Source organism: Macaca fascicularis, chromosome 7 (genome assembly GCF_037993035.2).
Source record: "Macaca fascicularis isolate 582-1 chromosome 7, T2T-MFA8v1.1".
In the NCBI taxonomy this organism is placed as follows: domain Eukaryota; kingdom Metazoa; phylum Chordata; class Mammalia; order Primates; family Cercopithecidae; genus Macaca; species Macaca fascicularis.
Genome location: NC_088381.1, coordinates 42,117,691 through 42,133,566, shown reverse-complemented (window position 1 = coordinate 42,133,566; position 15,876 = coordinate 42,117,691). Strand labels below are relative to the sequence as shown.

The window sequence follows — 15,876 nt, the reverse complement described above, 5'->3', positions numbered from 1 at the left end:
AAATCCTAAGCCTCACAATTGACTGAGCAGACCCCTTCTTGGCCAAGGGGACCCCAGAAAAACCTTAAAAACTGAGTTGCCGATCATGACAGGATGGAAGGTCAGACATGCCTCCTTATACCCCCTCCCTTTTGCGGTTTAGACACAACAACTGACCAGTGTTAATGTGAAAATAGAGAGCATAAGACTGATGGAACAACAACAAAAAATAAAAACAAATAATGTGTTTAAAGACTGATGGAATGGACCCTTTGTGGCAATATGATACCAAATTATAAATTAGACCTAAGGCCATGCTAGGCAAGAGGTAAGTCACACACCCCTGCACTTAAAGAATAAACCATGATTAACTGCCACAAGGTTTTTCTTTCTCTAGCAGCTAAACAAGCACTAGCCTTGAGATAATCAATATTAAAATTTCTAGCTCACTCCTCACCAGACACTGACCAACTGACCCCTTGTTCCACAAGCCATAACTATAGCTTTGATTGGACAAGAGACTGATTTCAGTAACCTTCTGCTGATAAGAAGACTATCAACCACAGATGAGTTCTGACTGGTTTAGAGAGGCTGTACATTTGAGGGCCTTTGTGTCCTGAAAAGAACTTTTGACATGTAGACCAAATTGTAATACATTTAAATGTTAAGTCTCCACTGCAAGGTGAACATGGGTCATATGTAACATATATGTTTGTTCAATATTTGTGCTTCAGGACCACCTTCATGAATATTCTTACCTCCTCCTATAACCTGTTGCATATGTATATTTAGCCAATCCATTCAGCAAAAAGCTCCTGTCCTACCCCTTCATACTTCAAGTACCTGACTCTGACCTTTACCAGAGGCTACACTTCCCAGCCTATCAGCATGGTCAGCTTACAAGCTGTAACCCTTTATAGAAAATAAAATCTCATTTTCTTTACTTTCTTTTATTTATTTATTTATTTATTTTGAGACGGAGTCTCGCTCTGTCGCCCAGGCTGGAGTGCAGTGGTGCAATCTCGGCTCACTGCAACCTCCACGTCCCGGGTTCAAGCAATTCTCCTGCCTCAGCCTCCTGAGTAGCTGGGATTACCACGCCCAGCTAATTTTTGTATTTTTAGTAGAGACGGGGGTTTCACCATGTTGGTCAGGTTGGTCTCAAACCCTTGATGTAGTGATCCACCCACCTCGGCCTTCCAAAGTGCTGGGATTACAGGCGTGAGCCACCTTGCCCGCCCCCCCCCTTTTTTTTAGACGGAATTTCGCTCTCCTTGCTCAACACTCAGGCAGGAGTGCGATGGCACAATCTCGGCTCACTGCAACCTCTGTCTCCTGGGTTCAAGCGATTCTCCTGCCTCAGCCTTCAGGAGTAGCTGGGATTACAGGCGCGCGCCACCATGCCCATCTAATTTTTGTTTTTTGTTTGTTTGTTTGTTTGTTGTTTTTTGTTTGACACGGAGTCTCGCTCTATCACCCAGACTGGAGTGCAGTGGCGCGATCTTGCAGTGGTGCAAGCCCCACCTCCTGAGTTCACGCCATTCTCCTGCCTCAGCCTCCCAAGTAGCTGGGACTACAGGCGCCCGCCACCACGCCCGGCTAATTTTTTGTATTTTTGGTAGAGACGGTGTTTCACCATGTCAGCCAGGATGGTCTCCATCTCCTGACCTCGTAATCCACCCCCCTCGGCCTCCCAAAGTGCTGGGATTACAGGCGTGAGCCACCGTGCCTGGACTGTATTTTGTTTTTTGAGACTGAGTCTCACTGTGTCGCCAGGCTGGAGTGCAGTGGCACAATCTCGGCTCACTGCAACCTCCGCCGCCTGGGTTCAAGGGATTCTCTCGTGCCTTAGCCTCCCGAGTAGCTGGGATTACAGGCACACGTTGCCACACCCAGCTAATTTTTGTATTTTTAGTAGAGACGGGGTTTCACCGTGTTGGCCAGGATGGTCTCAATCTCCTGACCTCGTGATCCACCCGCCTCAGCCCCCCAAAGTGCTGGGATTTCAGGCGTGAGCCACCGTGCCCGGCCCAATTTTTTGTATTTTTAGTAGAGATGGGGTTTCACCATGTTGGCCAGGCTGGTCTTGAACTCCTGACCTCAGGTGATCCAACCGCTTCGGCCTCCCAAAGGCTGGGATTACAGCCACCGCGCCTGGCCTTAATTTTTTTTCTATTTTTAGTAGAGACAGGGTTTCATCATGATGGCCTGTCTGGTCTCAAACTCCTGACCTTAAGTAATCTGCCTGCCTCAGCCTTCCAAAGTGCTGGGATTAGAGGTGTGAGCCACTGCACCCGGCTTGATGGTTTTAAAAAACAGGAGTTTAGACGGGTGCGGTGGCTCAGGCCTGTAATCCCAGCACTTTGGGAGGCTGAGGCGGGTGGATCACGAGGTCAGGAGATCGAGACCATCGTGGCCAACATGGTGAAACCCCGTCTCTACTAAAAATACAAAAAATCAGCCAGTCATGGTGGTGGGCGCCTGTAGTCCCAGCTACTCGGGAGACTGAGGCAGAAGAATGGCGTGAACCCAGGAGACAGAGCTTGCAGTGAGCTGACGTTGCACCACCGCACTCCAGCCTGGGTGACAGAGCAAGACTCCGTCTAAAAAAAAAAAACACATACACACACAGGAGTTTCTCTGCAGACGCTCTTTTTTTTTTTTTCTGTCTGCCACAATCCACGTAAGATGTGACTTGCTCTTCCTTGCCTTCTGCCATGATTGTGAGACCTCCCCAGTCATGTGGAACTGTAAGTCCAATTAAACCTCTTTCTTTTGTAAATTGCCCAGTCTCAGCTATGTCTTTATCAGCAGCATGAAAATGGACTAATACAACCCCCATCTCTACAAAAATTTAAAAATTAGCCAGGCATGGTAGTGCATGCCTGTAGTTCCAGCTACTCAGGAGGTTTAGGCCAGAGGACTACTTGAGCCCAGTTCAAGGCTGCAGTGAGCTATGATCATACCACTGTACTCTAGCCTGGGCAATGGTGCAAGACCCTGTTTCAAAATAAATTAAGTACATAAATAAAAGCTTAAATATGAAAAAGAAAATCAGAGGGAAAGATCTTTTTTCTTTTTCTTTTCTTTTTTTTCTTTTTCTTTCCTTTTTTTGTTTGAGACGGACCCAGGCTAGTGGTATGATCATGGCTCACTGCAGCCATGACCTCCAGGGCCCAAGTGATCCTCCTGAGGAGCTGGGACTACAGATGCCACCACACCAGGCTAATTTTTGTGCTTTTCTTTCCTTTTTTTTTTTTTTGAGATGGAGTTTCGCTCTCGTTTCCCAGGCTGGATTCCAACGGTGCAGTCTCGGCTCACTGCAACCTCTGCCTCCTGGGTTCAAGCAATTCTCCTGCCTCAGCCTCCCAAGTAGCTGGGATTACAGGCATGGGCCACCACACCTGGCTAATTTTTTTGTGTTTAGTAGAGATGGGGTTTCACCATGTTGGTCAGGCTGGTCTCAAACTCTTGACCTCAGGTGATCCGCCTGCCTCGGCCTCCCAAAGTGCTGGGATTACAAGTGTGAGCCACTGTGCCCAGCCAATGTTTGTACTTTTGTAGAGATGGGATCTCACTACTTTTCTTTTCTTTCTTTTTTTTTTTTTGAGATGGAGTTTTGGTCTTGTTGCCCAGGCTGGAGCGCAATGGCGCAATCTCAGCTCACCGCAACCTCTGCCTCCCAGGTTCAAGCGATTCTCCTGTCTCAGGCTCCCAGGTAGCTGGGATTACAGATGCGTGCCACCACACCTGGCTAATTTTTGTATTTTCAGTAGACAGGGTTTCATGATTTTGGTCAGGCTGGTCTCCAACTCCCAACATCAGGTGATCCACCCGCTTCGGCCTCCCGAAGTGCTGGGATTACAGGTGTGAGCCACCACGCCCAGCGGGTCTCACTACTTTTCCCAGGCTGGTTTCGAACTCCTGGGCTCAAACCATCCTTCTGCCTTAGTCTCCCAAAGGGCCGGAACCATAGGCGTGAGCCACTGTGCCCGCCTTCTTTTTTTGTTATTACAGTTTGGTTTGAACTACATCCTGAAAAGGGGGAAGTATGGGGGGAAATGGAAAAAGAAACTGTAGACCCACCATATCCTATAATCAATGGCTGTTAGTGTATGTACTACATGCTTATGATCTTTTTTCTCACCAAGATTATAAACATCCCTAGAGCACAGATTACCTCCTTTTGGTATCCTGTAGTATCTAACACAATGTGCTTTAGAAAGTAGATGTTTAAAACATATTTGTTGATGATAATACCCAGTGCTATATACAGATGGTTTTGCATCAACCTGGCCATGCTATCTCATTCATAACTCATGTGCTAGATAACTTGTCTTTTCCTGATGGGTTCCTAGAGTACAGCGCAACAAAAAGCCAGCTAGAGTTTGTCAACCACACAAACAAGACTTGGCAAGGCCATGGCCTGACTGATTCAGCCAGTAAAGATACATTGAGCCACTTTTAGATTCAGGTAGTTTATTACTTAAATACAGTGCATAAGGAAAAATGCACAATGGTGATAGATGCTTGTGATCCTTGTCTCATACATCAAAAATGACAATACAGTTGACTCTGTATCTGTGTGTTCTACATCTGGGATTCAACCTACCTCGGGTCAAAAGTATTTAGAAAAAAACTGAAATAAAAAAATAATAGGCCAGGCATTGTGGCTCTCACCTGTAATCCCAGCACTTTGGGATGCCGAGGCAAGTGGGTCACATGAGGTCAGGAGTTCAAGACCAGCCTGGCCAACATGGTGAAACACTGTCTCTACTAAAAGTAGAAAAATTAGCCAGGCGTGGTGGCAGACGCCTGTAATCCCAGCTACTCGGGAGGCTGAGGTAGAATAATTGCTTGAACCCAGGAGGTGGAGGTTGCAGTGAGCCAAGGTTGCACCACTGCACTCCAGCCTGGGCAACAGAGCGAAACTTCCTCTCAATTAAAAAAAAAAAAAAAAAAAAGTCACCCGGGCGCAGTGGCTCACAGCTGTAATCCCAGCATTTTGGGAAGCTGAGGTGGGTAGATCACTTGAGGTCAGGAGTTTGAGATCAGCTTGGCCAATGTGGTGAAACCCCATCTCTACTAAAAATACAAAAATTAGCTGGGCATGGTGACGGGTGCCTGTAACCCCAGCTACTTGGAGACTGAGGTGGGAGAATTGCTTCAACCCAGGAGGCAGAGGTTGCAGTGAGCTGAACTGAGATCGCACCACTGCACTCCAGAGCCTGGGTGACACAGTGAGACTGTCACCAAAGAAAAAAAAAGTATATATGAGAGGAGGATGTGTATAGGTTACATGCAAATACTCTGCCATTTGATATCAGGGACTTGAGTACCACTGATTTTAATATCTGTCATGAATCCCGGAACCAATCCCCTGCAGATACCAAGGGACAACTGTACTGAAACAAAAGGGGCCAAATAACTGCAACGTGAATTGCGAGCTGTCCTGTTGAACAGGAGCCAATTCTAGACTGCAGACAAATGATTTTGTATTCAGCAGTGCTATTCTGAGGGAGTGGAGAGAAAGCCCCACACCTTATCAGAAACTGTGAGGAGAGCAGAAGCTGTCTCCTGACTGCCTCCCCGAGGAGGTTGCCTCCAGGTCCCTATCAGCCTCCTATTCTCTCCTATTCTCGGAACGTCACACAGCATTCTGCTAAGACTCAGAGATCCTTGGATTCAAGCCTATGCCTATGGTACGCGCAAGGTGGCCAGCGTTCCATGGTGAAGATGTTCCTCTACAGCTTTCTTGGGGTTTGAAAATAAGAATAAAAATCAAGAAATCTGGCCAGGCGCAGTTGCTCACGCCTGTAATCCCAGCACTTTGGGGGGCCGAGGTGGGCGGATCACGAGGTGAGGAGATCGAGACCATCCTGGCTAACACAGTGAAACTCCATCTCTACTAAAAAAAAAATACAAAAAATTAGCCAGGCATGTTGGTGGGTGCCTGCAGTCCCAGCTACTGGGGAGGCTGAGGCAAGAGAATGGCATGAACCTGGGAGGCGGAGCTTGCAGTGAGCCGAGATGGCACCACTGCACTTCAGCCTGGGTGACAGAGCAAGACTCTGTCTCAAAAATAAATAAATAAATAAATAAAAATAAATCTGAATTCCATTCTAGTCAAATCTATAATTATCCATGTGATATAAGCAAGTATTTTATCTGTCCATGGCTCTTTTTTTAAATGCATGAAATTATATATTTTTAATTGTTTGCTTTTGGGGGGAGGGGGCTCTATCTCTTCTTGTTAGGCTATTAACTGCATGCAAACAGGGCTTTATCTACTTTGTTCACTATTGTGGCCCCACTGCTTAAAATAGTGACAAGTACAAGGCAGAGATTCAGCAAACACTTGTTGAATTAATGAAATGAAGTGCAAGATATTTCTCTGTATTTTGTGTGTGCGTGTGCATTTAAAGCTTTTAAAATCTGCTGTCAGGTCATTTGGATAAAATTAATAGAAGAGACCCAGGGAAAATGACTTTGCCTTTCTTTTTTTTTTTAAAGGGAGCTCAACTTTAAAAAACCTGAGGGAAGGCTCATTTAACCTTAGAGTGAATAATTATACACCGTGGAGTGGAGCATAGTGCCCAAATGGATTTTTTATTGGTGCTATTATAATAAATCCTAATGACATATGACTCTGACACATGGTTCTTTGTAATAATAGAAAATAGGGGAGACCCCACTTTTGCACTGTTTTGTTGTACACCTGCTACTTTCCTGGATATCTTTCTGAGTTCCCTTTTTCTCAGCCAATATACAGTGTAGACCAGGAAAGAAATTGCAGGTCAAAGGACCTGCCTCTGGTTCTGATTATAACAAGTCATTCATTTCTTTCCCTTAGGAAACTGGGGTTTCTTCATTTTATGTGTTAATATGCATACTTTTTTTTTTTTTTTTTTTTTGAGACAAAGTCTCACTCTGTCACCCAGGCTGGAGTGCAGTGGCGTGATCTCAGCTCACGACAACACTCCGCCTCCTGGGTTCAAGCGATTCTCCTTTCCCCAGCCTCCTGAGTAGTAGATGAGATTGCAGGCGCCCACCACCATGCCAAACTAAGTTTTGAATTTTTTGCAGAGATGTGGTTCCCCCATGTTGGCCAGGCTGGTCTCGAACTCCTGACCTCGAGTGATCCGCCTCCCTCGGCCTCCGAAAGTGTGGGATTACAGGAGTGAGCCTCCACGCCCAGCCGGTTTTCTTTAATTGCAATTAAGTGAAATGTATTATATTCCTTTCAGAGGTAAAGGAATTATGGCTCAACTAGATTGAGTGACCTGCTAAAAGATCACTAGCTAATATTAGAGCCAAGTTTCGGACTCCAGGTTCAGATTTCTTTCCACCACAACAATGAGGCGCTTAGATCTCCAAGGCCCTAGTCCCTTTCCTCTTAATATCATCTCGTTGAAAGGGCAGGGATTTACCCCGGTTTGCTCCCAGCGTCTAAGGCTCTCTCTGCCTGGCACATGGACAGGAATGTTGTCTATTTTGAGCATGCACTCAATATATATTTATTGACTACAGATGCGCCACAATCTGCCCTGTGACTTTCAGCAAGTCGCTGTTCCTTTCTGGATTTCATCTCTATCCCCTGCTCGGCCCAGCCTCCACCCCGCGCCTCCTTGGCTCCTCCAGCCACTAGACTGCGCTGTGGTGTTGGACCCCACCCAGCAGACAGCGGCGCCCTTCTTGGCCCGGCTGCGCCTTCGCCAGTCGGAGAGCGGATGGCGAAGAACCGGAAGTGCTAAAGTCTCTGAGGGCAAGGCCGCTGCTGCTGCCGCCGCTGCTTCTGAGTGCCGCGTTCGCCGCCTGTGTTGTCACCGGCGCCGCCGCTGAGGAAGCCACTGCAACCAGGACTGGAGTGGAGGCGCCGCAGCATGAAGCGGCGCAGGCCCGCTCCATAGCGCACGTCGGGACGGTCCGGGCGGGGCCGGGGGGGAAGGTGCAGTATCCGCCCCCCTCTCCTTCCCCTGCGTCGGCGAGGCTTGAGCGACGGCTCACCAGGCCCTCTCCCCCTCACGGAGAGACTGCTCGGCGCGTTCTCAGGGTCAGCGCGCTTTGCGGTTTACCCGACGCGCCGCCCTGTCCAGGGCAGAGCCGGTGGCTGGCCCCCCCTACTTGCCGGAAGAGGAAGCCGAGGCTCTGAGATTCCGAGTCAACCACCGTTCACTGGGCGCCCCCTGAGCTCTGGGCGCTGGCCTCTTGACTTCCACGTCCGTTATCTTAATTGAGTCTCGCTGGGGTTGGGAGGCCGGGTATTGTCAGCGCTTACAGATAAGGAAACGGAAGCCCACAGAGGCCAAGGGGTTTTCCTTAAGTCCAACTTGGCAGATGGGCTCTGGACTCAGATTTTCTGGTTTCCCATTCAGATTTTCTGGTTTCCCAGCTGGTGGTCATTTTTTCTCACCTGCCTCATGCTAGATCGATTCCCTCCCTGCTCACTGCCCCCGCCCATTCTGTTCCACCCACTTGTAACAGGACACTTTCCTGCCACACCTCTCTTCTCACACATTTTCTTCCTAAGACTTGGCATCCCTCCCATCTTCCTTCTCATATTCTCTGCTATGCTTCTCCTCTTCTTCCTCAGTCATAGTTTTTCAAGATCTTTGCTCCCTCTGTGCTAATGAACCTCTCAACTAGGTGTGGACCCCCAAAGAGAGATTAGCTAGGCTTCAGTGAGGCTTTACGTGTTTAAGTGGACGGCTGTTTGGCCCTCGAGTTAAAAATTAAGGAATTTCACTTGAGTGGATCCAAACTCAAGAGTCCTAAAGGTATTTTCTGAGTCAGCATGCTCTGAGTGAGGGACTTAGTGCTGTGGTGTGTGTTGACATTTTAGTCCATTGTTGCTGTGCTGGCATAACCTTGCTGTTTTTCCTACACTTGCCACTTAGCTTTTCCCACCCCATCCCTTCATCACCTCCTTGGGCTGTGGGAGCCCAAAATTCAAACTGATAGAGTAACAGATGTAATAGCAGACCTTCCTTTTTTTTTTTTTTTCCTAAGCCAGAATTTCAACAAGTTTAATGCTGCTTTTTCCAGAAAAGTTACCTATTTAAATTATTCTCAGAGTAATGCAGCAAGAAAAAAAGCAAAAATGGAATGCACTTAAGATGAATAGGAAATTATCTCGTGAAATATCTTAAGTTATTAAATTCAAGTTAATTCCTTTTCTGCAAAAATGGCCTGTAACTCTTATTGGCTATCCTCCTGAGTTGATTCTCTCTCCATCCAGCTTGATATGACATTATTATGTAAAACAGGAACAGGAATAGGCACATAAAAATAAATTTTATTAATCATCTGCCGTTTTTGATGATTTGCAATAGTCACTGAGTAACTTCACATCTGTATGCCTTTTGTAACTTTTTAAAAAGCCTTTCCATGATTTTCCTTTTAATGTATGTCTGGACACCAACATTTACTATGTTAGGATATTCTTTTGACTATATTGGGCTACACATCTTTGAAATAAAATAATTCTTGGATTTTGATAACATAAAATGCAGATACAAAATAATCTAGGCATTATATATTGTCCCAAAAAGTGGTAGTTCGGTATCAGTTTTAACTATTGTTTTGGGGCTTCTGTTTTTGACCACATATGGTCCATCTTAATGATCAGAGTCTTATTATCTTATTTCATTATCCTGGTGAGCAGGCTTGGATGGTGAGAAAAGGAAAGATTCCTGTGAGAAGAGCAGGATGAGCAGAGGGAGTCTATGCTTGAAGTTGAGTCACTTGAAAAAGATCTCTTTGAGTGTGGAAGAGATCTGAGCAGATGAAAATAAAATCAGGTAGGCACCAGGGAAACTACTTAAGTGACGAGGTAGGTGGGACAGTGAGATATATGCACTGTGCTGAGAAGGTACACTGACCCTATTTTCCTGTTTTTGACATTAGAAAATTCAGATCACCTACTTTGAGAATGTATTTGTATATAATCTGGAACTAAGTCATTTACCAAACATCTGCACAGATTACCAATATTATATAATATCAGATATATTTTAGAAATGCAGGATGTACATTTGCTGTGAACATACAGAATAGCAGACTGTCATTTGGACTGTACAGTGTTTGTACATGTACACACACGTATGCATGTATATGCATCGAGTGTCCAGGGCTTAGTACAATTCAGGAATACCAGATAATTAAATGTAAGCTAATGTACCTTTTACATAGAAAAGATGTGACGCGAATGATAAGAAGCTGGGCATGGCCAGGTTTGGTGACTCACGCCTATAATCCTGCACTTTGGGCCAAGGCAGGAAGATTGCTTGAGGCCAGGAGTTCAAGACCAGCCTGGACAACATAGTGAGACCCCTATCTCTACAAAAAAGTTTTAAAAAATTAGCCAGGCATGGTGATGCATTCCTCTGGTCTTAGCTACTCAGGAGGCTGAGGCGTGAGGATCCTCTGACTCCAGGAGTTCAAGGTTGTACCACTGCACTGCAGCTTGGGCAACAGTGAGACTTGTCTAAAAACAATAAACTGGACAATAAGGCTTCGGAGGAGGTCTTTCTGTTGAGCTTCCCTGTTCTGTTCACCAGCCCTATTCTTGCAAGCACTGGTTTGGAGATGAACTTCCAAACATAACACAAGAGAAGTTGAGAAAAATGAGCCCAATTTGTATAGTTTCTTTTCTCATTTGTCCCTCAGTCCATTAGATATAAAACTGGGTCCACTGGCCGGGCACGGTGGCTCACGCCTGTAATCCCAGCCCTTTGGGAGGCCAAGGTGGGTGGATCATGAGGTCAGGAGTTCAAAACCAGCCTGGTGAAGATGGTGAAACCCCGTCTCTACTAAAAAATAGAAAAATTAGCTGGGCGTGGTGGCGGGCGCCTGTAATCCCAACTATTGTGGAGGCTGAGGCAGGAGAGTTGCTTGAACCCAGGAGGCGGAGTTGCAGTGAGCTGAGATTGTGCCACTGCCCTCTAGCCTGGGTGACAGAGCAAGACTGCCTCAAAAAAAAAAAAAAAGAAAAAACTGGGTCCATTGACATTTGGTAGAAAGTAGGCCTCCACTAGCTAGCTTTTAGTAGGGCAAGTAAACAACATATGATAGAATATAACCACCACAGTCTTATAGTGTCAGTAAATATCAGTGTGCTGGATACTCACTGAGCTAAATGACTTTAATTCCCTGCCAAGCTGCTTTGGATTTTAGTCATTGAAAGTGAATGCTCACTTGTTACAATATTACAGGCATACCTGATGTAACTGTCTAATAGGTTTTCTGGCCACTTCATTACTGTTATATTGAAAATGGTAACATAGGTAATTGCAGCATGAAAAAAGACAAAATAAGCTGCACACATAGTTCATTCAGTTATTTGGCATGCCACTAATGTGTGCTTAATGGACTAATTCACAATCCATACCTGCTAATAACTTTTAGTCTGTAATAGTTACTATGAATTGATGTTAACCTTCAAATTTGGGCTTTAAGAAAGATATATTAAATGTACAGCCTTGTATTTATTATTGTAGAAGTAGTTGATAGGTTAAGTTTGGTTACATAAATGCAATTTAGTTTATCTCCCAAGTCCACATGTCTTTGACAGTTATTAGTTCAAAAAGAGCAGATTGCCCAGAATTTTTATGTTCCTTCTTTTTGGCAATGTCATAAATAATATATGTTAGAATACCGACTGGTTTATGATAACACTTTTTGTTATTTGATACTTCGCTCATGTTAAATGTTGGAAAAGATAAAGGAGAAATGCAACTTTTGGATTTGTGAAATGAGAATAAACATTATTAGCAGATGAAATATTAACAAACAGTAGGGGTTGAACTGGTAAACCTCAGTTTATGCTTTTATCAAAATACTGTTGGTACAAATATTAAATGCTTTCTGTATCAACAACTTCAGCTAATTAAAGCCACTTTAAGATAGTATCTTTTTTTCTGCCATTTAATCAGTATATGTTGTATGATTGGTAAGAATAGTCATATAAGTTTCCTTAAAATATAGAGTCACCAGGCTGAGCGCGGTGGCTCATGCCTGTAATCCCAGCACTTTGGGAGGCTGAGGTGGGCGGATCATGAGGTCAGGAGATTGAGACCATCCTGGCTAACACAGTGAAACCCCATCTCTACTAAAAATACAAAAAAGTGGCCGAGCGTGGCGGCAGGCGCCTGTAGTCCCAGCTACTCGGGAGGCTGAGGCAGGAGAATGGCATGAACCTGGGAGGTGGAGCTTGCAATGAGCCAAGATGGTCCCACTGCACTCCAGTCTGGATAAGAGAGCAAGACTGCGTCTCAAAAAAAAAAAAAAAAAAAAATAGAGTCACCACAAATGAAGATGATAGCGATGTATAGGCAAGAGCAGAAGACTCGAAAATGTACCAGCCAGTCAAGTGTTTTGTTTGGCTTTCTGTTTAAAAGGAAACAATATATTATCTTGGAGAAGTATCCTAGGAAGGTTATTACATGCATGTTATTTTTGACATTTTTATTACCGTTCTCATTAGTTGTGGTTATTTCTGTTAGCTGAAAAAAATCCACACTTACCAAATGTGTTACTTTTTAAAATGCAAAACACTTAGCTTCCTTGGCAGAGTTAGCTTCGCTATTGACATGCTCTTGGGTGGAGCATAGCAGCCAACTGGCAAATGGCCTGTTTCCTTCCAATGTGGGAAAGAAAAGGGAGTTTTGGCAAGAAATACCTAAGGAGAGCCTTTTATAAAAGTTACCAAAGGGATTTATAGGCACTGCGAAGTAGACCTGACCTCAATTTTTTTTTTAATTTCATTTTTAAACTGAACACGGAAGGGAGAGCTATTGCTTTTCTTACTAGGTTTCATTGCAGCTGTGCTAAAAAGAATTTTTTTCTTGCCCTCCCCACTCCCCCCGCTTTTTTTTTTGAACCTATCAGAGAATCATTCTGATAATAGAAGACAGACCTGTGAACAGCTTCATGTGCCTTGTTTTTCTAGGAAAATGCAACATGGCAGCAGCAATGGAAACAGAACAGCTGGGTGTTGAGATATTTGAAACTGCAGACTGTGAGGAGAATATTGAATCACAGGATCGGCCTAAATTGGAGCCGTTTTATGTTGAGCGGTATTCCTGGAGTCAGCTTAAAAAGCTGCTTGCTGATACCAGAAAATATCATGGCTACATGATGGCTAAGGCACCACATGATTTCATGTTTGTGAAGAGGAATGATCCAGATGGGCCTCATTCAGACAGAATCTATTACCTTGGTGAGTACAAAGTCATAGTTTCTGAGAGAAAATGATCTCTTAAGTCAAACTTAACTCTAGATATAATTGACACTCAAAGTTTGATGAATAAATAAATTCGCGACTTTTGGTTCCATTAAAGGAAAAAACCTTTTAATTTGAAGAATTCGATTTTGTTGTATTGCATTAACTTTATTTTTACTTGTAGGTAACAAACCATGAATTGATCATGATCATTTTTCAAAATCAAAGATGCTAGAAATTGCTTCTTCCTAAAGCTAGCTTGAAATGCCTTTCTTTAGATGGTCTGATTAGGAAAACAAACAATAAAACCATTAGTTTGTTCCCACTCAACAGCTGCTGCTTTTGTTTTTTTAATCCAAGGTTGTTTTTGGTCTCTTCTTCCCAAGTCCAGTCACTCCAGATTTAATGTCTGCCTAAATTAAATATGTTAATCTACTGATTTACTATCTTGTTGGTTAAAATTTTAAAGATAGGTTCCTTCCCTTCCTCCAGAATTTTTCCAGTATAAGTTTTATTCGTTTATATGAATGTGTGCATATATGTGTTTTATTTATTTGTGTGCGTGTGCAGTGTGTGTGTATGTATATGTGTATAGAGATATTAAAGATGTCTGCATGAATTCATGTGATAATTTTAGATTTTTTTTTTTTTTTGAGACAGGGTCTCACTCTGTCACCCAGGTTGGAGTGCAGTGGCACACTAATGGCTCACTGCAGCCTTGACCTCCCAGGCTCAAACAATCCTTCCACCCCAGCCTCCCTGGTAGCTGGGACTACAGGTGCATGCCACCACGGCCAGCTAATTTTTTGTATTTTTTTTTTTTTATAGAGATGGAGTTTTGCCATGTTGCTCAAGCTGGGATTCATTTTTTTTTTTAATAACTTCAGAATATTCCATTATATAATTGTGCCATATTTTACTTAACCAGACCTCTAATAATGTTCACGTGCCGCCATAACCAGCTACTTTATTGAATTTTTTTGTAGAGACAGAGTTTTGCCATGTTGCTCAGGCTGGGATTCATTCTTTTTTAACAACTCAGAATATTCCATTATATAATTGTGCCATAGTTTACTTAACCAGACCTCCAGTAATGGCATTTCGGTTTTTCTGATCTGCTGTTACAAAAGAAGAGGAAGTGAATGTCACTATATTAGATCATTTTGCACATGCGTGAATATACCTGTAGAACTAATTCCTAAGAGTGGAATTGCTGGGAAAAAGGGTATATATATTTTGAATTTTGATTGATATTACTGAGCTCCCCTTCCAAAGAGTTTATACTGCCATGAACATTATCTCAGATTATCTATTTCTCCATGCATACACCAATAGTGAGTAATTAAACTTTTTTAACTTTCCCAGTCTGATTAGTGAACGGCAGTTTCTCATTGTTTTTATTTTATTTCTCTTATGAGTGAGGTTGAGCATCATTTCACATGCTTAAAAAGCCATTTGTGGCTGGGCACAGTGGCTCATGCCTGTATTCCCAGCACTTTGGGAGGCTGAGGCTGGCAGATCACTTGAGGTCAGGAGTTTGAGACCAGCCTGGCCAACATGGTGAAACCACGTCTCTACTAAAAATGCAAAAATTAGCCAGGTGTAGTAGCACACACTTGTAATCTCAGCTACTTGGGAGGCTGAGGCAGGAGAATTGCTTGAACCTGGGAGGTGGAGGTTGCAGTGAGCTGAGATCGTGCCACTGCACTCCAGCCTGGACAACAGAGCGAGAGACTTCGTTTCAAGTAAAGAAAAAAAAAAAGCCATTTGTATTTCTTTTCTGTGCAGTCACAGTCTATAATATTTGGTTTTTAATTGGGTTGGGTTTCTTTTTTCTTTTTTAAAGTTCTTTTCTTTTTCCACCCAACCCCTGAAGAGGGTTTCTTTTTCTTAATGATTTGAAGCCTTTTATATAATAAGTGAATTAATCCTTTGTAGAATTGTCCCACGTTTGTTTATTTTTTAATTATTTATTAATTATTATTATTTTTTGAGACAGGGTCTCTGTCATCTAGACTGGAGTGCAGTGGCATGATCTTGGCTCACTGCACCCTTGACCTCCCAGGCTGAAGTGATCCTCCCGCCTCAATCTCCCAAGTAGCTGGACCTACAGGCGTGTGCCACCATGCCCAGCTAATTTATGTTTTGTTTTTTTTTTCCATAGAGGCAGGGGTTTTGCCATATTGTTCAGGCTGATCTGGAACTCCTGAACTCAGGCAATCTACCTGCCTCAGCCGGGATTACAGGCGTGAGTCACCAAACCCGGCCTTTTTTTTTTTTTCCTTTTTTGAAATGGGGTCTCACTCTGTTGCCTAGGCTGGAGTGCAGTGGTGTGATCTGGCTAACTGCAACCTCCACCTCCCAGGCTTAAGCCATCCTCCCATCTCAGCCTCCCAAGTAGTTGGGACTATAGGCACACACCACTATGCCCAGCTAATTTTTGTATTTTTGGTAGAGATGGGGTTTCACCATGTTGCTCAGGCTTGTCTCCAACTCCTAAGCTATCTGCCCACCTCAGCCTCCCAGAGTGCTGGCATTGCAGACATGAGCCACCACACCTGGCCAGAAATCTTTTATAAGAAATTATACGTTTTTGAGAGCCCTTATTCCAAATGTGGTATGCTTAGAAGAAGCTCTATTATTTAGTAACAAGCATTTTGTTACATTAGCATTTT

At 43.8% G+C, this 15,876-nt stretch overlaps 1 protein-coding gene across 19 annotated transcripts in view; it reads left to right on the top strand.

The window, feature by feature from the left end:
• The first annotated feature begins 7,722 nt into the window (after positions 1-7,722).
• The window catches only part of DPP8 (dipeptidyl peptidase 8), a 75,472-nt gene continuing 67,318 nt past the window's right edge, over positions 7,723-15,876 (top strand). For 11 of the 19 annotated variants that reach the window (XR_012415078.1, XR_012415077.1, XM_073996074.1 and 8 more), the window contains exons 1-2: positions 7,723-7,927; positions 12,929-13,198. Coding sequence is in view for 10 of the 19 variants with exons in the window: in XM_073996066.1 (XP_073852167.1) it covers positions 12,940-13,198 (259 nt within the window). In the remaining 9 variants the exon portion in view is untranslated. Of the gene's footprint in view, positions 7,928-9,643; positions 9,780-12,928; positions 13,199-15,876 lie in introns of all 19 variants that reach the window. The other 8 variants (XR_012415076.1, XM_073996070.1, XM_073996064.1 and 5 more) reach the window with 1 other exon arrangement.